The sequence below is a fragment of the Protopterus annectens genome, chromosome 16.part0 (genome assembly GCF_019279795.1).
Source record: "Protopterus annectens isolate FY-2018-M chromosome 16.part0, PAN1.0, whole genome shotgun sequence".
In the NCBI taxonomy this organism is placed as follows: Eukaryota; Metazoa; Chordata; order Ceratodontiformes; family Protopteridae; genus Protopterus; species Protopterus annectens.
This window is the reverse complement of record NC_056750.1, coordinates 367,863,690-367,889,561: the sequence shown is the minus strand read 5'-3', so window position 1 is coordinate 367,889,561 and position 25,872 is coordinate 367,863,690. Positions and strand designations below refer to the sequence as shown.

General features: G+C 43.6%; 1 protein-coding gene across 1 annotated transcript in view; it reads right to left on the bottom strand.

The window, feature by feature from the left end:
• WDR5 (WD repeat domain 5) overlaps window positions 1-25,872 on the bottom strand; it is a 1,892,625-nt gene that overhangs the window by 167,825 nt on the left and 1,698,928 nt on the right. Inside the window, exon 14 of the mRNA XM_044058043.1 lies at window positions 18,276-18,363. Coding sequence (XP_043913978.1) covers window positions 18,276-18,363 — 88 coding nt within the window. The remainder of the gene's footprint in view (window positions 1-18,275; window positions 18,364-25,872) is intronic.

The window sequence follows — 25,872 nt, the reverse complement described above, 5'->3', positions numbered from 1 at the left end:
ACAGTACACAGAGTGTCCATCAGTGATGGACATCTTTTAACTACACTTGTTGCACTTCTTAAAGCCCGAGGGCTTATGCTCCATAGTATCATTAGGCATAGTTACCACAAACACAGAGTAACTATCTCAAAAACTAGACCAACGGTCAGCCACAAGCACGGGAACAGGACAAACAGTACACCACAAAGACCTCTAACTAAAACGGTCCTACACAAGTACAAGGGGGAGGACTAATTCTTCTAATTTAAACGGTTTTAGCCCAAGGGAAAAGGTTAGCACACAAGGAAAGCAAGGGGACAGACTAGGTCCTCTAACTGAAACGGGCCTAGCCCATTGGAAACAGCTAGTGGGATACCACAAGAACACGCTATAAGAAAAAACAACTTTTCCACAACACAGTCAAGAGACGCACACAAATATCTATGAAAATATTTTTTGCAAAAAACCTCTCTGCTATAAAGAAGAAAAGGTACTTAGCCACAGCCAAGAGCGAGACCATGTCTGAGCTACACGAGCGGCAAATGAGATCTGGGGAGAGAGCAGTGCAGCATGGGATACCATCTTAGCCCAGACAATAGAAAGACTTTGAGCTAAAGTATGGCAGAGTCGGAGCCGACATTCGGCTCCGAACCCACAGATAAGAATGTAGGCAAGATTGGACTACATAACATCTATAATTCAAAGTGGAAAGGAATGATGTTGAAACAGGGAGGAAAGCTCAAGAAATAAGGACAGACTGGGATTTTGGATGTAGGCCTTTAAGGAGAATAATCATCATACAGAACATTATATTCATAAAGTAGCAGAAAGTACTCTAAGAACTAAGCCAACGGGAATGTCGAAACGAGATTCTACCAATAGGGATGACTGCAATTAGGGATAAAGATAACACGCAAGAGGGAGCTGGAATTTATTGGATAAAACTGGCAAAGGAAAGTACAGTTGTGTAAACTTACCATAAATGTAGATGTTCTAGTGTATTCACTATTGCAGTCATCACATTTAGGTTATCCCTGCCATGGTAGCCCTCGGCCGGCCTGAATACCAGAGGCTTAGTATTTCTGCTTCGGTTGCGGTCGCTTCAGGTTTGATGTCAGGTCGTCAGTAGTAAGGCAGCCAATGCCATTACATCAGTTTTTCTTGTGCTGACAAGAGCCCCCAAGCGGGAGCCAGGTTATGGTGGAAGAACCCCACCAGTAGAAAGTAAATACCAAAAAGTTCCTTGTAAGGAGAGAGGGACAGAGAGACAAAAAAAGAGGGGGATGGAGGGAGGGAAACCAGGACTGCAACAGTGAATACAATCGAACATCTACATTTATGGTATGTGTACACAACTGTACTATGTTCTCCGTGTTTCACTGTTGCAGTCATCACATTTGGGTTGATTCCCAAAGCTGAGCAAAATGGTGTAAGCAGTCAAGGAGACTAGGGGGCTGGCTAAGATGCCCTGCAAGACTGCAGTGGCAAAGCCTGCCCTGGATTTCGAGAAGATAGGCAGGTGGTAAGGCTTGGTGAAAGTGTGAACAAATGTCCACGTGGCAGCCTACAGGATGTCCCTGGTGGGGATTCCTTTGAGGAAAGCTGCAGAGGTGAAGGCTGCTCTGGTGGAGTGAGTCCTGACCCCCTTAGGGGGAGGTTTTCTGTGTTGCTTGCAACAGAAATGGATGCAATACGCTATCCATTTGGAAATTGTTGGTTTGGAGATGGCTTTGCCCTCTGCTCCTGCAGCAAAGCTAACCAGTAATTGATCAGAATTTCTGAATTATTTAGTCCTGTCTAGATAGAATCTGAACACATTTAGAGAGTGCAGGATCCTTTCCCCCTTGTTTTGTGGGTTAGAGAAAAAGGAGAGCAAATTAATTGATTGGTTGAGTGCTGAGGGGGGGGGGCAGGGTGAGCTTTTCCAACACAAAGTTTAAGTCCCAAGCTGGGGTAGGTGCTCTTCTGGGTGGCCTCAAGTTGCTAGCCCCTCTTAGGAATTGTCTGATCAGAGGGTGTGAGAAAAGGGGCTGCTAAGTGTAGAAATGAGCAGAGATAGCAGATGCATGAATTTTAATAGAGGAAAAGGAGAGACCACTGTGTAGCAGGTCAGCTACGTAATCCAGGATGAGAGGTATGGAGGGCTGTGCCATATTAGCTCCCTTAGCATGAAACCAGGTGCAGAACCTTTTCCATTTGTCAGCATAAGACTTTCTAGTGCTAGGCCATCTGGCCTCACGTATAACATCTAGAACCTGTTTACTGAGGTTGGCAGATTGATCGGTGGTCAGGGAATAAAAGCCAGGCTGCCAAATTGAGGGTCTGAAATTGGGGATGCAATAATTCTCCTCCCCTCTAGGTCAGGAGGGTTGGGGTCTGAGTGAGATGCCATGGTGGCAGTGGGGACAGGCTGCGCAGCAGCGGGTACCAGTGCTGGTGAGGCCAGTCTGGAGCAATATAAATTGGTCTTGGTTTTTCCTCCCTTATTTTGAGCAGTACCCTTGTGATGAGATAGTGGAGGAAATGCATAGACCGACAGATTGACCCACGGGAAGGAAAGGTCATCCACTTTCCAAGCCATGCAGTGATGCTCCCTGGTGCAGACCTTGCTCAGCTGATGGTTGGTGTGGGAGGCAATGAGGTCGACCTTCGGGGTGCCCCATTTCTGAATTATTAGGGTGAAGTTTCTTTTGTCTAGCTGCCACTCGTGTGGGTCCAGAAGATTTCTGCTTAAGTGGCCTGCCAGAGAGTTTAGAGAACCTGGCAGGAATTGTATTAACAGGTGGGGTTGCATGGCAGAGGCTGTGTGCTAAGGGGTCATAGCCAGCCTGCATATAGAGTAGGAGCGAGTCCCTCCTTGCTTGTTGATATACTACATCACAGTGGCGTTGTCCGTTTTGATCAGGAGAGCCCCTGGGGAGAGAAGGGGTCTGAAAGCTGTCAATGTGTGCTGGACAACTAACATCTCTTTTTGGTATATGTACAGATGGATTTGGTGTGGGCTCTATTGGCCCTATATGCACCTGCTGTCCAGGTGTGCACCCCAGGCATAGTCTGATGCATTTGTGGTGAGGGTCTGGGAAGTGGGGTGGTGGTGAGAAAGGTATTCCCTTGTTGTGGGAGCATGCTGCTGCCCACCAAAGAAAATCTTTCCTTAGGCAAGGGATCATTGGTATGAGTGTTTCTAGGTCTTGAGTGCTGACACCACAGGCTTTTTAAGTACCACTGAAGTTTCCTCATATGCAGTGTGGCATATGGAATGAGTAGAATGCAAGATGCCATGAACCCCAGAGCTTGCAAGATTTTCCTTGCAGATAACTGCTGGGTCTTGGTGGCTAGTTGAGAGAGGTAGGCTGTCAGATAAGTTTGCTTTTCTGGTGTAAGGAATGACATCTGGGATGATGTGTCCAAGCTTGCTCCCAGGAACACAATCCTTTGGGTGGGTACTAGTTTGGATTTCTTTTTGTTGATAGTGTACCCTAGGGAGGTCAGTAGGGACTTTACAAAGGCCAGGTGTTTGAGCAGCTTTTCCTGACTATCTGCCTGAATTAGGCAGTCTAAGTATAGGTAAATTTGGATACTCCTTTGCCTACAAAAGGCAATGGCAGAAGCCAGATATTTTGTGAAAACTCTGGGAGCAGTACATAAGCCAAAGGGATGTGCATAGAACTGAAGGTGTAGAGATCCTGCCCTGAAATGTAGATATTTCCTGCATGATTCCCTGATAGGAATGTGGAGGTAAGCCTCTTTTAGGTCTAGGGTGGCTGGCCAAGCATCCTTTGAGAGCATGGGTAGCAGTTGCTGGAGGGTGAGCATTTTGAATTTTGAAATCACCAGGAAGGTGTTTAGAATGGATAGATCGAGGATGAGGCACCAGGTGCCCACTTTTCTGGGTACCAGAAAAAGTATGGAGTAGAAACCTTGGCCTATCTATTCTACAGGAACATGCTCTATTGCCCTCAGAGAGCAGGGAAATGACTTGCTTTTTTGCCTCTGCCCACTAGTTTGGAGGTAGATATGGGAACCCTTTTGGGGTTGGAAGAGTGTGGAAAAAAATCTGTATCCCTGGGACACTATGTTGAGGACCCAGCGGTCATTGGTAATGGTGGCCCACGTGCTTGCGTGAAAGGAGAGTTTTCCTCATAGGGGTAGGTGTGGGTAGGCAGAGGGGTGGGAGAGGAGAGCCACTGAGTTCTTACCATGAGGGGGTGGCTTAGAACTCCCTGGTTTTGGAAGTGAAGGAATTACACTGTTTTGATCTCTGTATTATCTGTGGCTGCTGTCTGGGGGGTCTGCCTCCCCATGGTCTGGTCTGAACTGACCTGGTGGGAGCAGGAAAGGACCAGTGCTTGGAGGGGCAATGCCTGCTGAACCTGGGGGAAATCCTTAACTGTCTGCATAGATTTAGCCTTTTCTTCCATCTTTTTTAAGACCTCATCTGCCTTAGTGCCAAATAAGTTGTCGTTGTGCAAGGGTGCATCTAATACTTGAGATTTAACACGGTCTGGCAAGGGCTGTTCCTTAATCCATGCATGCCTTCTAAGGGCAGAACCGGTGACTGCTGCCCTGCAAGAAGCTTCTAGGGCGTCAAAACCACAGTGTAAGGTGTGCTTAGTCACTGGACTTGCAGAATGCATCAACTCTTGTAACACTTTAGATTCAGCACAAGCAGGAAAGGAAGACACCTTTTGTTTGAGGAGTTCCATGGTATGTTGCTGAACTTTTTAGCATATGGAACTGGCAATTTAGTGTTATGATAGCAAGAGTAGCAGAAGTATATACTTTTTTACCCCATCTGTCTATTGCTCGGGATTCCCCATCTGAAAGGGCGGGATACTTAGCATAGGTTGCATTAATTCCTTTAGGCCCTTGAGAAATGACCTCAGGGTCAGCAGTAGGATTTTTGAAAATAAATTTGTGAGAGTCAGGGAGTCTAATACCCATCAGGTTTTCTGGGTGCAGGAGGGAGGGTCTCAGGAGTCGAACTGGATTCCAGAAAAACATCGTCCACAACATCCAGGAGTGGGGGAAATAGCCAGGGTTCTGTGCTACGGAAGATCTAAGAATTCCCTGAGTCTCTGTTTAGACTGAGGGTAGTCCTGACATTCCCACTGGAAATGCTCTCTTAAGGTATGATGGGTTTCCCCAAAGGAAAAGTCCTTGGGTGGAGAGTCTGAAGGAATGGAATCCTCTGCATCAGAATCCTCATAAGCAGAGAGGGGTTGCATGTCTTCATATTCAGATGCATCAGAGTCATCAGACTCCAGTTCAGAGAAAACTACTGGGGACAGATCTCTTTCTTCTGGAAGGGGTAGCTTGGCTTCCCCTGATCAGCATGATAAGGTCTTCCGCCATTTTAAGCATTTGAAACTGAGGCAAGAAGCAGGTGCCTGAGACCGGGAAGTCATTTTCTTGGGTGTGGCTTGTACCCTGGGCCTTAGAAACTCGGTAATTTTCTAAACAATGGTAGACGTGAAAGAAGTCTGTTTGTGTCGAGAATTGGTAGTGCGAAGTACCTCCTCGGAAGCCGGTGCCTGCTCAGCGACTCCGGACCCATCCAAGGGAGAGACAACCGCAGGATCCATAGTCGAAGAAGAGTTTTGAGGCATACCAGACTCCTAAAGGGTCTTGGTAGTGGCCTGTGAATCCACAGAAGCGGGCATCAGGGGCTGCGAAAGCGCCTTACTGAGGACCGGAGAACTGACTAGCTTAATGGAAGTGTTGTCGGAAGGTTTGGACCTGTGCGGTCTGTCTTTATCCTTACTTTTTTTGGAAGATCTGCTGTCGGATGACTTACCAAAGCCATATCAGAATTCAAGGACTGTAAGCGAAAATATCTAGCTACAATAAGTGCCCAACGACATACAGTTCTGAAGTTAAACAAAGCACAAAAGCAACAGCGAGGGATGTTGTGGTCTGGGCCTAAGCAAGTGAAGCAGTAAGAATGAAAGTCTCGGTATGGTATTTGCTTTCCACAGGCGAGACAATTGTTAACTTTCTGACATCGGTTAGTGCAAGAAAAAAGGATCCACAACGGGGAACTTAGCTTTAGAAGACTTCAGCTTCAATTTGGAAGACGAAACTCAGGTAGCGGCCGACCGGCACTCGTGCGAACTGCTTCTGCTTCAGGCTCCTCAGCAAGAAAGACTGGTGTAATGGCGTCGGGTGCCTTACTTTATACTACTGACGACCTGAGGTCAGTCCTGAAGCGACGCAGAAATACTAAGCCTCTAGTATTCGGGCCGGCCAAGGGCTACCCTGGCAGGGATAACCCAAATGTGATGACTGCAACAGTGAAACACGAAGAACATCCAAGGTATTGGTAACAAATAACTAGAGGGGGAAAGATGACAAAATGGGAAGATGCCAATAATTTATTTGGACTGCAGGTTACAGATTGCCTTCCATATCACGAATTGATATCAGAGTATAGGCAAACTAAGAAATGGAGGGGTCCTAAATGAAAGCCCAGCACTGGTAGAAAGGACTGGGAAGAGAGACTGGATAAGCAATTCACAAAGAGACAATGGGGGGATAGAGGCACATCTCCCAAATGTGCAACAAAGTCTATAAGATTTAGAATCTTTGCCTGGAATTGTTTACATACGTATTTTTATACCCAAAGTAGACTCCAAAGAATTTTTCCTCAGGTAGATAGCAAATGCTGGAGGTGTGACATGGAAGAAAGATAACTGGGAACATATTTTCTGGAGTGCAGTGAGTTGGCAGTCTAAGGATTCCCTGCGGGATGCACTGTCGGAGAGGCTGGATGGGCAGATTGGTGTGAGGAGGGAGATGATTTTTCTGAGCTGTGATACAGAATCGGAATTGCCTATATTAGAAGTATTGAATACAGTAAAATAGTTAAAACAACTAGAACTGAGATCAGTAGAAAAAGGTAGGAGCAAATTACAAAGGAAACAGTAACTGTGGGAACAATAGGCAGGAATTAAATTAGCTAATGTAATGTTTGACTGAAAATTATTGGGTAGATTGCAAGTGATGTACAATGTTTGCAAATGGGAGTGTCTCAGTATGATTTGTGGTGTAAAATGCTTGCAACTAGGACTGTGTCGGTGTGGTTTGTTTTTATTTATATAAATGTATGATTGCTTATGTTGTAAGTGATGATTTAATAAAGATGTTTTTTGTTTAAAAAAGGGTCAGGAATTGAATAATTTATGTGATGTTATATGATATACAGCAATATATGTGAAGCATAATGTTTAATTTTAACAATACATCTAGATTACTTTATGTAAATATGCCTATGTCAAGTGATAATTCAATAAAGGTGTTAAAAAAACAGCAGCTTTCATCACACTTTTCTTCTCAGAAGGGATTCCAGATACCTCAGATTTCCAGTGCTGGCTGCTCTGACTACAGGAAAGATATGATCTCTTCAGCCAGCTGGAAAAGTTGTTCAGCAGGAAATTGAAAGAAAAAGGGAACCAAAGTGCTGTGCAACCTAGGCTAACGCAAACTGGTTGTCACCATTTTGGTCCTTGGTGCTCTGTATATCATAGCAGGTGAAATAAGTACAATTTGACCTGATCCCTGGTAACCTTCCTGAAGACGAATAGTGGGAATATCACCTCTCCCCTTTTGTAATGAAGATACAAGTCTCTGACACCAAAGGAGCAACAGAAGCATCAGTTCAGGAGGATGTGACATTTAAGGTGCGGTGGCCTACAGAGCCATTAAACCCTAGGCATCAGCTAAAACTAATTCTGGTGAAAGGAACTGCAAAAGTGCCTCTTCCACACCAGGAATCACTGGACCTAGAAAGAACAGAGTCAGCCAAAGGGACATCTTTAGTTACCTTAAAGCTTCAACTCATTTCTTGTAAGAATGTTTATTTTTCAGCAGAAAATTCACAGAGGCCCTTTTTTGAATGCAAACTCCTGGAGAGACTATTTTCTCTTATGGATTCTACTCAGGATGAAACTATCACCACATTGTTCTCTTGCTTTCCATAAAAGACCATTTTTTACATTGATAAACACTTCTGTATCAAAATCAGAAATTAAAAAATATTAGCTCTACTTAAAGGATAAGAAAATCCCCGTACAAGGTATTAATCTGGCTTCTAGAAGTAGGCCAACTAACAGACTTGAATCTTAAAAATGCAAGATTCACGGTACTGCAATGCAAGACAGATATGAAGATTTGCTGGCTGCCACACCTCTTACACCACCAAAATCCTTGCATACTGACTAGCCCAGTGGCATAGAGGGATAAAGCCTTAACTACAGCTTTGGTGACTTGGTTTTGATTAGTGGCCCAGACATTTGAGGCACTAACAAAGAGGGATGGTTATGCACATCCAGGGGGAGAAGGCACTCTAAGATGCACCCTGAGAGGAGATGTGGTCCACAGAAGGGAGTAGCCCTCAGACATTGTCGATGAATACAGGCATGGGGGCAGGGAAATATCAGTAGGTCATATTAACCTCTTCCCCAAGTAAAAGAAGCAGTTGTTGCCTCTACCCCTCAGGCCGCCCTTAAAATCCATGCTGGCCTCAGCTTACTCAGGGAACTCCAGAGGATGAATAAGGGGCAAGTACACCAAGTGAAGGATGGAATGAATGAAGCAGGTGTAGGGGGAGCATCCTTGCACAGTGGTGCAAGAACTGTTTTTAGCTTTATTTCCACCTCTACCCCAGAATAAACAGCTTTCAGCTATTTCTCCAGATCGAGCAAAATAGCCTAACAAGAAGCTTATGACAAGAAAAACAATCACTCAGGATAAGTGACAATTTAGCACAGCCAATTATAGGCCTCTGGTACTCTTCTAGGTCCCTTTGGACAGGGAAATTTGGAGAAGGAGAGGAGGGAGGATCATTTCCAATGTACAGACCGAAACCAACTAAAACGTATTGTTCTGGTTAAGTATATAACTTGCATATTTAAGTTTGTCCTGTCCACACACTTGTGCATAAAGGAAGGATTGGTTCAAAGCAATAACCTTGCTTTGTGAAATAGAATGTATGGGAATTTGGACAAGTCTTACAAATCTGACATTCAACTAATGGATATAATGGCCAACAGAAAAAAAAAAGTTTTCCAAGACATTAATTTAATTCCAGCAGAATTGGTGGGTTCAAACTGGGGAAGGAAGGGCAGGTCAATGGAGGCCTACAATGGAAAACTACCTTTAGGAATAACCTACAAAGCATGAGAAAGGCTAAGGATGATGATGAAAAAAGCCTTGCTGATAAGCAAGTAGACCTCACTTTAGCCTTGAGTTTGGGGAGATTTAAGTACACCATCTGCCCGGACCTCCTGCATACACAGTATTGTGGAAGCCCGCTTCTCAGGAAAAGGTCAACAGTCAGACCTTTAGGGGATGATAACCAACTCCAAATAAGATAAAGACCTTACTACTACCTAAAAGATATTCTGCTCATGATGGAATTCCAAAGACCTCAAGTCTCTAGTACTGATTTCCTGGGGCTAAGCTAAACAGACTTTAAAATAAGCAATTCGAGCCACAACAAACTTCATGGTAATTGTTATTTGAAACTGCAAAAAGAATACTTAAACAGGATGACCATTTGCTTGTTCTTGGTTACTAGACTCAAACTCTCTTCTTGAATCTTTTTTGCCACAAACCACATTAACCAAACATCCAACTGCAGCACTTCTTCAATCCTTCTAGCCTGTGGTCTAGCATACACCAGAGACTACTGGTTACACCCAAATGGGTACAGTGCAGAGAGTGGTACAAATAAACAAATATATCTGGATTGGAGATCTACACAGACTGGTGCCAGCAATGCTGCCATCTTCAGTAAGCCCTGTTTTTTTTTTTCTCCTTGCCAAACTCCCAATGCTATGCAGCAGCCAGGACAAGTAAGATTCACAAACAAATACACAACTCATGTGCACCAACCTCAGCTTCAGTGTGTGAACATGCTACATGCAAGCTACTTTCTCTAAAGCTGCCTTGCTGCATCCACTTGTCCCTTTGCTAGGAGTTAATATTGCAGTGAAGAAGGCTATCTTCCTGGGATATGAGAGTGATGTTTGCTGTTCACCTCTTGCCTTCCAAGCAAGCGCCTCCAGTGTCTAGTTTTTTTTTTTTTTTTTTTTTACTCAAACCCAAGTTCTGTGTTAAAGTCAGGGCTTTGTCCCTCTATTACATAAAGCTGGTTAGCTCAAACAAATTCCTTACCTTAAGGGAATAAAAATCAGAACATCTCTTTCCACTATGGAAGACTCTCCCAACCTAGATGGCTTAAATGAAGGTGTGTCACACTAAAGCAGGGTTCTGCAACCTTCACTGTCAAGAGAGCCATTTTGGCCCCTCTACCACTAAATAAAATTCATTGGGAGCCACAAAACCTATTTGAGCCCTAAAATGAAGATAAAGCATACAAAGTTTTATATATAGTTATTATACTAAATATAAAAGAACTAAGTTAATAAGAGCAATATTTAAAATCTATCCCTATTTTTTTTTCCTTTGTTGGGATTGCTCGATCGCTGTGTGTGTGTGTGTCTGTCACTCGACCTCTTAGAACAAGAAATATTGACAAAGCCATAAATAATGGGGCTCAAAGGCCCAAAAATAGTGACACTTTTTAAACATTGCTCTTACAAACTTAGAAAGTTCATAGAATAACAGATTTTGCATTAGCATGAATTTTCTGAAGGGTATGAAGTCAAACTCAAATGACTTTTTTTCTGACTTCAGCCCTCAAGGATTTGCCATAAAACCACAATTTTATGAGAAACTGACCAAAAATATGAGGCAAAAATCAGGACATTAATTTTCAAAGCTATAGAAAAGCCACTGCAGAGGGCTGGAAAAGCCGTAGGTCGCAGACCCCTGCACTAACGGATGCAACTTACAGCATTTAGCTTATTCTTACAGAAAACATTATGATACAAGACCCCCCACCAGGTGTGTATTTCAGGGACTTTCTTTGTTAGACGTGGGCCAAACCTGCAGGGGTGGGGCAAAGGTAATACAGTGAGGTTTTACTTTACATAAACATAGCAGGGGAATACCAACAAATGCAGGCTGCATCAACTTCAGCCACTGCCTACCTTATAAATGACAAAGTGAAAGGGCTTTATTAACTGTAAACCTAAAAGGCACCTGACCAGTAATACAGCTCTACCTGTGTGCCAGCCTTACTAATCTAAAATCTGAAACGGGATTAGAGTTACCCACTCAGGAAAAATCTTTAAACCCATTGTCAGACTACTTCATAATCTTTTCCCATCTTTAAAGTAACTCTGTAATCCAGAAAAAGGAAAATAGTTGTAGTCATTTAAAAATGTGGAGATAGTCATATACTGGACTTCACATGAATACGTTAGCAGCTGGAAGCGATGAGCGGCTACATTTTTGCAGCTAGAGGATGACTTTATAGAAATAAAAGGGTAATGGTTTAAGTGTGTGTTGTTTTTACATCTTTTATCTCCTTGCTATTTCTACAATTTGAAGCTCATCCCCCAGGTCAAGTACTATTTGATCTGGCATAGCAAAAAGGTTATTTACAGAGTGAAACTATGATGGAAACAGAATGCACAATGATTCCCTTGAGTACTGAGCTTCATTTTCCATCAGTAAAGTACAGTTGTGTACACTTACCATAAATGTAGATGTTAAGAGTGTATTCACTGTTGCAGTCATTACATTTGGGTAAATCTGCTGGCAGGTTGCCCCTCAGTCGGTCTGAATTCCAAAGCCTTGGGTCCTGCGTCAGTTGCTGTCTCCTCTTCCATGACGTCAGGTCGTCAGAGGTATAAAACAAGCAGCCGATGCCATTTTCTTTAGTTCTTCTTGGCCCAGATGTCAGGTGCCCCCCAAATGGGTAGCAAAAATATATATATAAACTATATTTACATGCAGCAATACAAACTTTACCTTCATCTACAAGCAAATACACCACAAAGGCTGTGGAAGATAGTGAAGGAAAGAGAAACTCCAGAATAGAAGGGGGATGGCGGGCGGGTAACCTGGACTCCAAGAGTGAATACACTTGAACATCTACATTTATGGTAAGTGTACACAACTGTACTATGTTCTTTGTGTTTCACTGTTGCAGTCATTACATTTGGGTAGAATCCCAAAGCTATGGATGGGAAGCTGCAGCTAAACTGCATTAGGGGCGGCTATAAGGCCCTGCAGAACTCCAGTGGCAAAGCCTGACCTGGACTTAGAGTAGAAAGGCAAATGATAATGCTCTGTAAAAGTGTGAACAGAACTTAAGTAGCAGCCTCTAGAATGTCTGGTTGGTACCCCTCTGAGAAAAGCTGCTGATGTAGCTGCAGCCCTGGTGGAATGAGACCGAATGTCCTTGGGCACCGGTTTGCCATGGTGTAAGTAGCAGAAATGAATGCAGTGGCTTATCCACTTTGAAATAGTCTGCTTTGAAATAGCCTTTCCCTCTGCTCCTGCAGCAAACTGCTCAGTTTTTCTTAGAGCTTTAGTCCTGCTCAAGTAGAAAATTGTCTGTGTACGTCCAGGGAATGCAGAATCTGCTCCCCCTTGTTCTGTGGATTTGTATAAAAAATTGGCAGATGAACAGTTTGGTTAACAGCTACACTGGAAACCACCTTAGGCATAAATTAAGGATTGGTCCTGAGGGACACCCTGTCTGGGTAAAATATGATAAAAGGCTCCACAGCCATGAGGGCCTGTAGCTCTGAGACCCTTCTTGCTGAAGTAATTGCCAGGAGCAGAGATGTTTTCCATAAGAACTTTAGATCTGCAGTAGCAGCAGCTGAATCAAACGGAGGCAGGGTGAGCTTTTCCAACACATAACTCGGGTCCCATGCAGGAATTGGTGATCTTCTGGGATGCCTTAAATTTTTGGCCCCCTCTAAGATGCTGCTTTAGTAAAGGATGCGAAAAGATTGGTGGCTCTGTTTTTTAATGAGCCGAGATGGCAGAGGCATGGATTTTTATTGATGAAAAAGATAGGCCTTTGTCAAGCATCTCAGTCAAGTATTGTAAAATCTGAGGAATATTTGGCTCTGCTGTGTCAGTTCCTTGTGCTTGGTTCCAAGCACAGAATCTCTTCCATTTATCAGTATAAGATTTTCTAGTATTAGGCCTTCTGGCTTCCAAAATGGCATCCATCACAGCTTTACTGAGAGGTGCTGTTTGAAGAACTACATGATCAGCCATGCTGCCAGGTTCAGTGTTTGGAGCCAATTGTGCAGGATCTGACTGTTTTGCTGGGACAGTAAGTGAGGTATTTGAGGCAAGTACCAAGCTGGGAATTGAGACATATTCCTTAGGACTGGGTACCAGTATTGGCGGGGCCAGTCCGGGGCAATTAGTCTCATCTATGGTTTCTCTTGTCTGACTTTTAGTAGGACCTTGGGAAGAAGAGGCAGAGGAGGAAAGGAGTAAACTGATAGATTTTTCCAACTGAAGGATAGGGCGCCCACTTTCCATGCTAGTCTGTGATATGTCCTTGTGCAGACTTTTTTCCAGTTGATAATTCAGAGGAGGGGCAAATAGGTCTATGTCTGGGGTCCCCCATTTGTTTATCATGCTGAAGACTTGTGGATCTAGTTTCCACTCGTGAGGGTCCATAAGGTTTCTGCTTAAATTGTCTGCCAGAGTATTTTGCTTTCCTGGCAGGAACTGAGCTTGAAGATGTACTTGGTAAGTCAAGGCTGTCTCCCACAGTGCCATGGCTAGTCTGCAAAGGGGGTATAAGTGCGTGCCCCTCCTGCTTGTTTATGTACTACATAACCGTGGTGTTGTCCAGCTTTATCAATAGTTGCCCTGGATGAAGTAAGTCCTTGAAGGCTGTCAGGGCATTTTGAACAGCTAACATCTCTTTTTGGTTGATATGCAGATGCATTTGTTTTGGGGTCCATATGCCCTGAATGCATCTTCCTGCCAGGTGGGCCCCCATGCATAATCTGATGCGTCTATTAAGGTTTGGCTGGCAGGGGGTAGAGTGAAAGCCTGTCCCATGTTTTGGTGACATGCCTTTGCCCACCATAGAAACTCCTGCTGTTGGTAGGGAATCATGGTTTCCAGACTGTGACAATGTTGACTCCATAAACTTTTTAGGTACCACTGCAGTTTCCTCATATGCGGTCTTGCATATGGAATCAGTAGAATGCAGGATGCCATTAACCCCAAAGCCTGCAGAGTTAGTCTTGCAGATATAACTGGGTTTTTGTTGCCATCAGTTTGAAGTAAGTAGTCAGTTGCCTTTGTTTGTCTGGTGTGAGGAAAGCCATCTGGGCAGTTGTATTCAAGCTTGCACTCAGGAATGTTATCTTTTGAGAGGGTACCAGTTGTGATTTCTTTTCGTTTGTGTACCCTAGGCATGTTAGAAGCCTTTTCACAAATGCCAGATGCTGAAGAAGAATGTCCTTGTTCTCTGCTTGAATGAGACAGTCATCCAAGTAAGGATAGATTTGTATACTTTTGTCTGCAAAATGCAATTACTGGTGCCAGGCACTTTGTAAAGACCCTGGACGCAGTAGATAAGCCAAAGGGCAGTGCAGAGAATTGGTAATGCATAAAGCCAGCCTTGAAACGGAGGTATCTTCTGCACAATTCCCTTATTGGGATATGCAGGTATGTCTCTTTTAGGTCTAATGTCACCAGCCAAGCGTTTTTGCCCAGCATGGGCAGAAGCTGCTGCGAAGTTAGCATTTTGATGTTTGGAATGTCCAGGTATGTGTTCAAACTTGATAAATCCAGTAATGGGCGCCAGGCCTTGTCTTTTCTTGGTAGCAAGAACAGTCTTGAATAAAACCCTTGTCCTTTTTCCTGTTCTGGTACTGGCTGAATAGCCCCCATATCCATGGATGACGTAACTTGTTTCTGTGCCTCTGCCCATTGATTTTTTGGCAGATCTGGCCAACCGTTTGCAATTGGCAGAGTGTGGAAGTGGAATCTGTTATCCCTGAGATACTATGTTTAACACCCACTTGTCCTGGGTTATTAACTGCCAATTTTGAGCATAAAGTGCTAATTTTCCCCTAAGGGTGCTGTCAAAAGATAAGTGTTTGGTGATGGCAGAGGGAAGTCATTGAGACGGTTTACTGTAGGGTTGCGCTTTATTTCCTCCAGATTTGGAGGTAGAAGCACCCCATTGCTTTGACCTGTAAGAATCCTGTGACTGGTATCTAGAATCTTTAGGGCGCCTGAATTTACCCCGTTGAGCTCTGTCGGACACAGGAAAAGACCAATTTTTTGTAGGCCAGCGTCTACTGAATCTTGGTGGCTGCACTTGTAAGAAGTCTTTTACAGTTTGCATAGACTTAGCTTTGTCTTCCATTTTCTTTAAAACCTCTTCTGCCTTAATGCCAAACAGAGTATCATGCTGTAAAGGCGCATCCAGCAATTTAGCTTTAACATGATCAGGCAAATTTTGCTCTTTTAGCCAGGCATGCCTCCTAATCACAGATCCAGCAACTGCGGCCCTGCAGGAAGCCTCTAAGGAATCAAAACCACATTGCAAAGTATGCTTTCCAACTTGTTGTGCTGCATGCAATAATTCCTGCAATTCTTTATTTTCTGCACATTTGGAAATCATCATTTTCTGTTTCCGTAATCCTATAACATGTTGTTGATACTTGAGCATATGAAACTGGCAGTTTAAGGCCCTAATTGCCAAGGTTGCAGATGTATAAACCTTCTTTCTCCATCTATCCAGTTCTCTGGAATCTCTGTCAGAGGGGGTAGGATTTTTTGCTGTTGAGGCCTTAGCACCTTTTGGACCCTGTGAAACAGTTTCAGGGTCAGCAGCAGGGTTTCTAAATAAAAATTAATGAGAGTCAGGAACCCTGCAATATCTGTCTGGCTTGCTAGGAGCCGGAGGTAAGGAGTTTGGAGTGAAGCTTGTCTCCGAAAACACATCATCCACAATGTCTAAAACAGGAGGAATGGCTAAAGGCCTATGCTGAGGGAGAAGGAGGAAATCCCTGAGCCTCTTTTATGATTCTGAGAAATCTTGACTCAGTGAAAATGCTTCCTCAAAGTATGCAAGGTTTCTCCAAAGGAATAATCTTCAGGAGAAGATGCAGATGGGATAAGATTCCTCTGCATCAGAATCCTCATAGGGTGGTACAGATAATTCCTGATCAGAAGAGGAATCAGAAGAAATAGAAACCTGATCTGAAGATTCATAATCAGTGTATTGCCTAGGCCTCTTATCAGGAGGGGGTTGGGAACCCCTGCTCAAGGTAATTAGGTCTTCTGCCATTTTGATAATCTGCTTTTTGGGCATAGAGGCCTGTGCACGTGGCTCATGCATTGGTTTTTTAGCTTTAGAAGTTGCTTTTGTCTTTGATTTTGAAGCTGGCATTGGTTTTATATAAAAATGTTGTGGCCTGAATACACCCTCAGAAGCTGGTGCCTGCTCAGCAGCTCCGGACCCATCCGAGGGAGAGACATCTGCGGGTACAATACTTAGAGAATCTCACTGCATGCCGGACTCCACATGGGTCTCGGTAGGGGCATGCGACTCGAAAGTAGTGGGTATCAGGGGTTGTGAAAGCACCTCACTGAGTACCGGCGACTGGCTTAGGAGAAGCTTCGTCGGTTTTGGACCTTGGTCTGTCTCTGTCCTTTTCTTTGCGTTTTTTGTGTACTCCGATAGTCGGATTGCTATCCGACGACATTTCAGGATAGTTAAATCTGTTTCTAAAATATTTTGAGGCAAAGATATACAGACTCTTAATAGTGCGTTGGTTAAATCTAGCACAAAACTGACAGCTAGGCACGTTATGATCAGGGCTTAGACAAGGAATACAGTATAAATGGAAATCCTTATGAGGTATTTGCTTCCCACAACTAATGCAATTATTAACTTTTACTGACATCGGTATGGAGCAAGAAAAAAGTTTCCCCAACGGGGTACTTGGTTTTAGTGAAGACTTCGGTTCTGAAACTCGAATTCGAAAATTTCAGGAGTCGGCCGACTGGCACTTGCGAACTGCTTCTGCTTCGGGCACCACACGGCAAGAAAGACTAAAGAAAATGACGTTGGCTGCTTGTTTTATACCCCTGACGACCTGACTTCATGAAAGAGGAGACAACAACCGACACAGGACCCAAGACTTTGGTATTCAGGCCGAATGAGGGCAACCTGTCAGCAGATTACCCAAATGTAATGACTGCAACAGTGAAACACGAAGAACATCTGCCCCCCCCCCCCTTTAGCAAGCCATCCCTCATTACTCCAAAGACATTGAATAGTTATGCTTGTGTGTTCATTTCTGCCATAGACTTCGATGAACAGTCTTTCTCAGATGAGCTTAACCATATGACTTAAATCAGTTGTACTGAATAATTCTGAAGACTTCAAAACACTTCTGTTTAAGGATCCACAAAGATAAAGTAATGTGCTAACTTGTCCTGTTCTCTGGCCACAGCAACATTTGGAGGAACAGTTTGTCTGTAGAGTGAATCTTTATTTAAACAGATACAACAGACAAAATCATCAGAAAATTCCATGGGCAGGGAGAAAAATTAGTATAAGTTATAAACTTTATGGAGAAACTGTAGAACTCAAGTTGTTAAAATTACACTGGTATTTGCAAGCCTCAATCTTACAGTTCAGCAAAAAAAGAACTGATAAAGGAGCTGCCACATCATTGCTTATGCACATCCAATCATGACATACAAAAAATATGGACTTCAAGGATACTTGGCAATTTCACAGATGCTGCTTAAAATTTTTTTGCTGAAACATCTATCTGAAAAAAAGAAACGGGGCTAAACAATTGCTCTTCAGAACTCAAAAATACTAGATTAGCTCCCTCCTATGGTGTACTGCTGCATGAAAAGTCTGCATATCTTTGGTATTACACACACGACCAAATCTGCCAAGACACACAGAAGAGTAGTTTAATTCCTTTCCTCTATTTTCACACATTTTTATATTAACAAGTTAATACCTTCTAAAGTATTCATTTTAAAAAGCAGAAAAATCAACTAGTGTTGCGAGAAGAAAGAAAAATCAACTCATTTTGAAGTATCAAAAGTTTAGCAGGCAGAACCTGAAAAAACATGGGACACAAATAGGCAGCATCCCTCAAAGCAAATGCTTGAAGGTAACAATGTTAACAAAACAGTACTGGAAAAATGCCAATGATTTTATTAAAACAGATAATATATATGGGATGGTGTAACCCTATGCACAATATAAACATGTGAAACAGAAGTGATGCATCTGTGTCAAGCTGACGCGTTCTGGTCAATACATTTTAGAAACCAGTAAGAAACCTGCATGATGACAATCAGCTTTGGCAGGCAAAGACTCTCATAAAACTCTCACTACAGCAGTCTTGTAAAATTACCTGTGTGGCCTTGCAGTTTTTGTACTACTTCTTTTGTCTGCAGATTCCAAATGTAAACCAAGTTGTCCTCAGAGCCAGACACAATCCACTGTAGGGAAGAAAAGCAAAACATACCAAATGTTGTAAACACTAAGCATACATCATATTCATGTAAAACTTCCGATGTTTTATTAAACAGCATAAACAAAAGTCATGAGTAATCACCACAATATAAGCAGCTCTGGCTGCATAACAAGAGCTAATGCCCTGTCACTGGCACTGCTCATCTCACTTATCTACCATGGCTATAGGTTCTTCGCCTATTGCTGCCCTCTGCACTCCCATAATGCCTTACTCTTGCAGAATTTTCCATTTATTTTATGCCACTTTGTAAAACAGGATAAAGTAAAAACAGGTTGGTAGCATGAGTCCTGTAGCAGGGACTACTATTTACACACACTGTTACAATGAGTACTTAAAACTTCTGCATCTATTAAAGAAAGCTATGGCTGCATGACAGACTGCACTGAGCCAACAAGCTATTTCTTCTAAGCTGAGGTGAACAGAGAGTCCTACTGCAGCATACCATGGATCACTTTGCAGTGGTATGGACTGAGGATGAAGCAGATCAGCTTTGCAGTGGCCACTGTCATACTGGAATAAGCCTTGGAAAACAAGCTATTTATTACATCATCTGTAAATCATAATACAATTGTGAATGCCTTACAAAGAGTGAAGTTAAGCAAGTTTATTGCCTTCTCCGACTTTGACAAAATAAAAAGAAAACTGATACGACAAAATAAAACAGTCTTTCCTGAAATGCTTCACCATTTTCATATACTGCCTCAGCTCTTCGAAGACATCCACAGTATGCTTTTTGCATCTGTCCCTCCCAATCATCACCCCCCCCCCCCAAAAAAAAAATCAGTCTTGAGCCAATTCCTTCCTCATCCAGTAAGGGTCCTTCCAGAGAAGATGATAAAGAGAGCCAACATGTAGGTGTAGGCAGCTGCTGGAAGGGGAAGCAAGGTGCATCACTGTCCAGAAAGATTGAGGATACGGCTTAACTCCAGAAACAGGCCATCAGTGTTTCATGACTTACCATAAATGGAACCTAGAGGTCAAAAGGCTACAAAAAAAGTAGAGCTGTATTATCAACTTACCACAGATTAGAGATGTATAGTTAACTTACAATAATGATAGATGTTCTAACAGTTCACTATGCAGCATTCCTTACATCTGGGAATTTTCCCACAAAGGCACCATCTGTTACACCAGCCTGTCAAAACTTACAATCCTGCCCCCTCAAGGTGCAAATCCATCCTAGGCAAGAGCTACTGTGCTAGCATAACAGAATTGTTCGTATGTGCCATCATCACAGCTTTCTTCCACCAATACAAAATAAAAACAAAGTACTAACTTCCTGAAGTAACTAGGGGAATCCTGACATATACAATTAAAAATGGTAAAACCTGCCTGCATAGGAACTTTTGAGGAGGGAGAAGTTAAAACAGAGAATATTACACCCCAGACAAAAGGCCAAATTTAACAAGGATATTTCCATATCATCTCGAAAGGAAGGGGAAGTTACTGGTGCCACAGCACTGATCTATCTGAACACCTACCATTATGGAAAGTTACCTACAAAATTGTATTATATTGCTCATTAGATTACTGATGCAGTATTCTCTACATCTTGGAAGACTGCCAAAGCTTAGACTGGGTGGAGAAAGAGGGTACTCCGTCCAAGTTGAGGATGTCAAGGAGGACAGCCTTAAAGCCACTTTTTCATACCGAAAATCTAGTTTGTACTGCTTAGTGAAGACGCAGATAGAGGAACAAGTAGCAGTTTCAAGGATCGTTTTAGAAGCCACAACCTGCATGAAAGCCCCTAAGTAGCTACTACTATGGTACAGTGGGCCTTAATTCCAGGTGACTTTTCTACAATCTGGATAGCAGAATTGAAAATCAGTAGAAAAATCCATTTAGAAACAATGTGTTTAGACAATGGCAAGCCCAAAAGAAAAAAAAAAAAACCTAGTCAGATTTTCTCAGTTCTTAGTCTTTTCTATGATCAGAGTTGTGTATTAACAACTAAAGCATGCAGAACACTTTTATCCCTGTTTTGATGGTTTGGAAATAAAGAAAGGAAGCCAAAAAGACAAACAGTAAATTTAGAAATTACTTTAGGCACAAATGAAGGACTAGTTTGAAAACTTGCTTTATGCTCAAGAAAAAAACAAAAATGGAGGCATGCACAAAAGGACCTTAAGTTACAAACTCTTCTACTGAAGTTAAAGCCACTGGCAAAGCAGTAAAAAAAAAAAAATTGGCAGGTAGTGCAAAGGAAGGAAGAGTTAGCTTTTCTAACATGAAGTTCACATCCCAAAGATGATTCACTCTTTCTTGGAGGTTTGATATGTAGAACCCACTTGAGGAACAGTCTGGCCTAACTAGACTTTGATAAAAAGAGGACTCGGAGGCAAACAAGTTGAAATAGCTGGAGGATGCACTCTGATAGACAAGATGAGCCATGCTTGAACAACTCACAGAGGCAATAAAGAGCCATGTGTGCCCCTGCTGACCTCAGGTCATAACTTCTTATTCTGACACCAAAGTCTTTTCCACTTGGATACACAAGGCACTCTGGTGTCTTTATGTGCTGTATTTTTTATAGAGAAGTTAGAAAACCTGATTAAACTGGAACCAAAATGAATAAAATCCAGTCATACATACTACTACTTTCAGGATATGCAAAGTGGAATGTATTACTGATCCCCTTCTCTTGATTAACATCGTCCACCAACAGAAGAACAGGGAGTCCTGCTCATATGGCACAAAAGGAGAAAGCCCTTACAGTGCCCGAGTCAACCAAGGTTCTGCCAGTGGCACAGGCTCTGGAGGGACCAGCCCAGATGGACAACAGGAGCAAACTGCTGAACCTAGCTCACCCATCCTAGGCTTACGGTAATAGCAGTACTAAGAGACATACAAGGTCTGCAATGCGAGTGTGTCCTGGTTGTGAGGTTGCTCATGCATACAAGTGCACATGCATCTCCCATTGGCAGCAACTCTGGAGACTGCAAGGTTGCCGCTATGTAAGAGGGGTTAGGACACACTCCCCGGCAGCAGTATAAAGCTATACCAGTGCCCTCTCTCTCAACTGGTCATGGATATGAGACAGGTTGTGTGGTTCCTACAGACTCGATGAATGAGGAAAGAAACTGCTGGTGGCATCTGATGGTCTGTTGCATGGGGAAACGGATAAGAACTGTTGGCCTACTCCTTAAGACGAGAGAAAAAATATGGGCTTGATTAAAAAAAGGGACAACAGCAGCATCCTCAAAGTGTCCCTTCTTATTTTTTGAATTACTTTAAGAATCAGAGAAAAAGGTGAAAATGCATACAAGAAAATTTTCCCTTCCAGGTAACTGAAACAAGCATCTGTTTTCATTGCTTGTTTTGATTGCAAGAAATCCTGGAAAAGAACAAATTCACACAATTGATTTGTACTGATATAAGCAAATCTGTCTAAGAAATACTGAACTGATGTACAAGTTGTGAGGGTCTATCCTACATCTGCTTAGAGTCTCTACTAACAATGTTTAGATGGGAAGAGAATGTCGACTGCCTGTAGAAAAAGAATATGTTGAATGGTCAACTTTCCAAGCAATCACAGCTCCTATCTGGCTAAGGCAGACTTCAGTTTTACTAGACTGAGAAAGTAGCTTTGGTAAATTACTAGTTTATATGAAGGAAGAAAGGATGAGTTGTGGTATCTAAGCATCCTGATAGAAGGAATCAGTGAGGACTTCTTTAGATTGAAAGTGAACCCTAGATTCTGGGTGACATCCACAGAAATGTCCAAAGCAGTCTGAAGCGCAAGTAGCTCAAATCAGATAATTGTTTAGATAAGGCCAGATGTGCAATCCTTGGACTCTGTGGAAGGATATGCCAGGTGCTTAGCACTTTATGAATACTCCTTGTGATGTTGATAGACCAAAGGGCAAAGTAGTATACTGATAACGCAAAGACAAGACAGAATCTCAAATATCCATGAAGACAAGCTCAACATATCTGAGCAAAAGAAATCTTCCCTTTTTACCTCAAAAAATTACTTCATCTTGGAAATAGTTTCACCAAACAAATTCATTCTTTTGATTCTTCAGAGGAAGAAAATCTTCCACATCTGGCTTGCAATCCAAATTAAAGGGAATATGGGAGGTATAATCCACACCTATAGCACCCAAACAATACTCCTCCTTGGAAAAAAATCCCCTTCTCCTTTTTGAAAACATAGAAGTTTCCTTGTTTGCAAGACCTGTATAAGCTTTTAAAAAACACTGAGCCAAAATACACCAGTCATGATGACACGTCAGCAAAATATGTACTCAGAAAAACCTTCACAGGAGTGGGAGGAGGGGATAAAGGGTTTGTTTTCTAGCACCTTTTCCACTAGTCATCTGCCTGATGTTTTTGTGGTGAAGGATGAACCTGTACCCCCCACTACCCTCACTCTCTCAAGTATTTGGTGCAGACACCTTCAAAAATGACGACACTTGCTTTTTATCAGATGGACAACAGGGAAGAGTCTGAAGTCCAGTCCATTGCCATGGATGATCATAACAGCCTACAAAGGGGCAATGCTAGAGGGCCGGGGTGAAGCTAACAGGTAGTACAGGTGGAGGAAGTCTGCAAATGTACCTCACCAGATATCCATAGATCTGATGATGTTGATCTTTCCATTCATCACGGATAGGTTCGATTCCGAGCCTTCGGAACCGAGTCGGCCTAATACAAAGCTCGCGCCAGCCAAAAAAAATCTCAAACTAAGCTCACCCATAGTGCCCTTCTCCGTTACCTCAGCTCTCATTTGCTGCGTAGCCGTAAAGCCTCGTTCAAGCCAAGCTCTCAGCCAAGTGGAAAACTTTGATATCCTTTCTGGATTTTTTGTCTATATCTCATTTCTTGTTGGTAATCGTGACATTTCTTAAACTTTGAAGCTGTTTATAGACCTTTTTACCCTTCTGTATCTACCCTTTTGGTAGGTTTTAAGTAACACTGGTGGTACGGCCTTTCTTCCTACCCTTGTGGTACCTCTTAAATACCATCATTGGGATTTCTTCTTCCCTTTTTTTCAGCTAACTTGCTGTGAGTTTTTTGTTGCATACATTTAGACATAGATATAACAGATCTATAGACACATTAGATACAGATATACCAAAACTCTGACTTAGTTTTTATCTGATTTGTTGTGTGCATTTTGTTCATGATGTCTGACAAAAAGGGCACATCGGGGTTTAAACATTGTACTTCATATGCAAGGGTAAATTGGCTAACAGTGATTCCCATGACAACTGTGTTTATCGTCTGCGGGTGCCCCCACCAATTGGTGCATCCCCCTTGTGTGATCTCTCAAAGTTTTAGTCAACACACCTTGAAAGAGCGCAAAAAAAAAATGATTCTGAAGGGTCTCCTTAAGTCGCCCTTTTCAGAGGCCCTTTCTGCGACGGAGGTCTCACCCCTTCCAACCAAGAATAAGAAAAGGTCTCACACACTGGTCCCTCTTCATCATCGGGTGACCAGGGCAAATCTGTAAAATCTAAGTTACCAAAATTGTCTTTGGAAAACAAGTCCAACTCATCGGCACCGACCCCTTCCGCTCCAACTCTGACTGTTCCTATACTGGTGCCAGCTTTGGCTCAGATACTGTTTCTGGAACAGACTGACTTTCCAAAGATTACTACGACTTTGGCACAGAGTGCTGCTGCGGCACAGTGCACGTCTTCGATGCTTATCTCTGCGATTACGCTTACTACTGAATATTGTGTCTGCTCTGACTGCCACTTCGGCACAGAATCCTTTCACGGTCCCGATAATTTTGGCACTTCTTCTGGTCTCCAAACTTGAAACATAGGTGCCGGTAGATTCCACACCATGGACCCGATTACTCTCCATCTACAGATCCATTTCTAGGGCAAGTATACAGTCCATTCCTAGAACGACCTGACTCCCCATCGGAAGTATCCAACTAGATCCACCAGGAGCCCGAGTTTGATGGGGTGCATCTTGTGGATCAGCTGCTGACAGCCAGGGGGATACCCACTCTGTCTAGGACCCATCCACCTGCAGGACTTGGGTTGGCTTCTCGAAGGACTCCATTGTACTCTCCTCCTTTGATCATACCGGTTCCAAAGTCTTCAGCTCAGACATCCTTTTCAGACCCCCCCCCCCCCGTCTTGGAACATGTAGTGGACCTCACTGGGACTCCGGGAATGTCTCTTTGGCCTTCGGTCCCCTCTGAACCGGGCCTTCCTCAACCCTGTGATTGGGCTGTGGGCTCTTGGTCTCATGGCACAGTTCCAAGTGTCTCTACGGTTTTGTCAACAGTGCCAGGCTGCACTGATCCTGCTTGAGGGTCCACCCAAGGGAGAGGGCTCGACAGAACAGGGTGTGACCCTGGTTCTGGGCTCCCATCCCTCTTCAGGCAGACCTGCTTTCCGGGCTATGGACAAGGCAATGGCTTCTAGAGGCATTCCACAGACGTCGGAACCCCAGACCTAGTTTCCCCCTGAGCTACAGCTGACACAAGCCACCGGTCCAGGACACCGGGCAGGAAAGTCACAGAAGACCCCATTACAGGGCACCCCCTCTGCAGAGTACTTCTCAGGAGCCCACACGGAACAGATCATGCAAGAAGAAGTATGTAGACTCCCCTGAAGAGTCTCTGACCGAGGATACGGATTCCGATGTCGGAAAAGGGTCCCCATGTGTTTCTGCAGGCTTTCCGTGCCCTGCCATCTACCACTTGGGTGACCCCCACCTGCAGACGAGCTGGTAGAACTCGTGATGCAGCACTCCTGGAAGAACCCTAATTCGGTTGAGTCGATCCCTCGGAGACCTGACAAGACACTGCCCCTCCCCAGAGGAAAACCCACATTGGTCAAGAGGTTTACCAGTCGATGCTATGGTGGTGGCGGCCACGAAAAAAGACCTTGCCGAAGAGAGTCATACTGTTCATTCGCCCAACAGAGTCCCGGGGCTGTAGGGATGCAAGTTTTTGCTTCAATGACTTTTGCCATACGGTCTCTGAATTACTTGGCACATTTTACGGGGCTCCAAAGACTGCTTCCGAACTCTCTGGAACACTTGCAGGACAAGTGTCTGACGAGGTAAGGGACTAAGTTGCCTTGCAGCTCACAACCCTGGAATCTATCTTCAATTCATCCATGAGGTTGCTCTCACATGCAACCGAAGAGGCAGCTAGAGCGACGGGTTCCGGCATAGTTATGAGACGCCATGCCTGAATGCGCCTCTGTGACTTTGTGGACCCTTTAATCTTCCTTTCTGAATGTTCCAGTCGAAGTATCTTACCTTTTTGGCCCCAAGGTGAAAGACACCCTGGCCTGGTGTGAGCAGGACGGTAAGTCCCTTTCTGCCGTAGGTCTACGTTATTCCAATCCTCAACGTTCCTTTTCCAGGAACCAGAGGAGGAGAAATATGTGGCATAAAAAATCTCAGGGTCCTTTCCGAGCCACACGTGGCGATGATACCCCCAGGGGCAGAGGGGGTAACAATTCTGGAAGACGCCCCCACCATGGCAGAGGGGGTCTGCGTA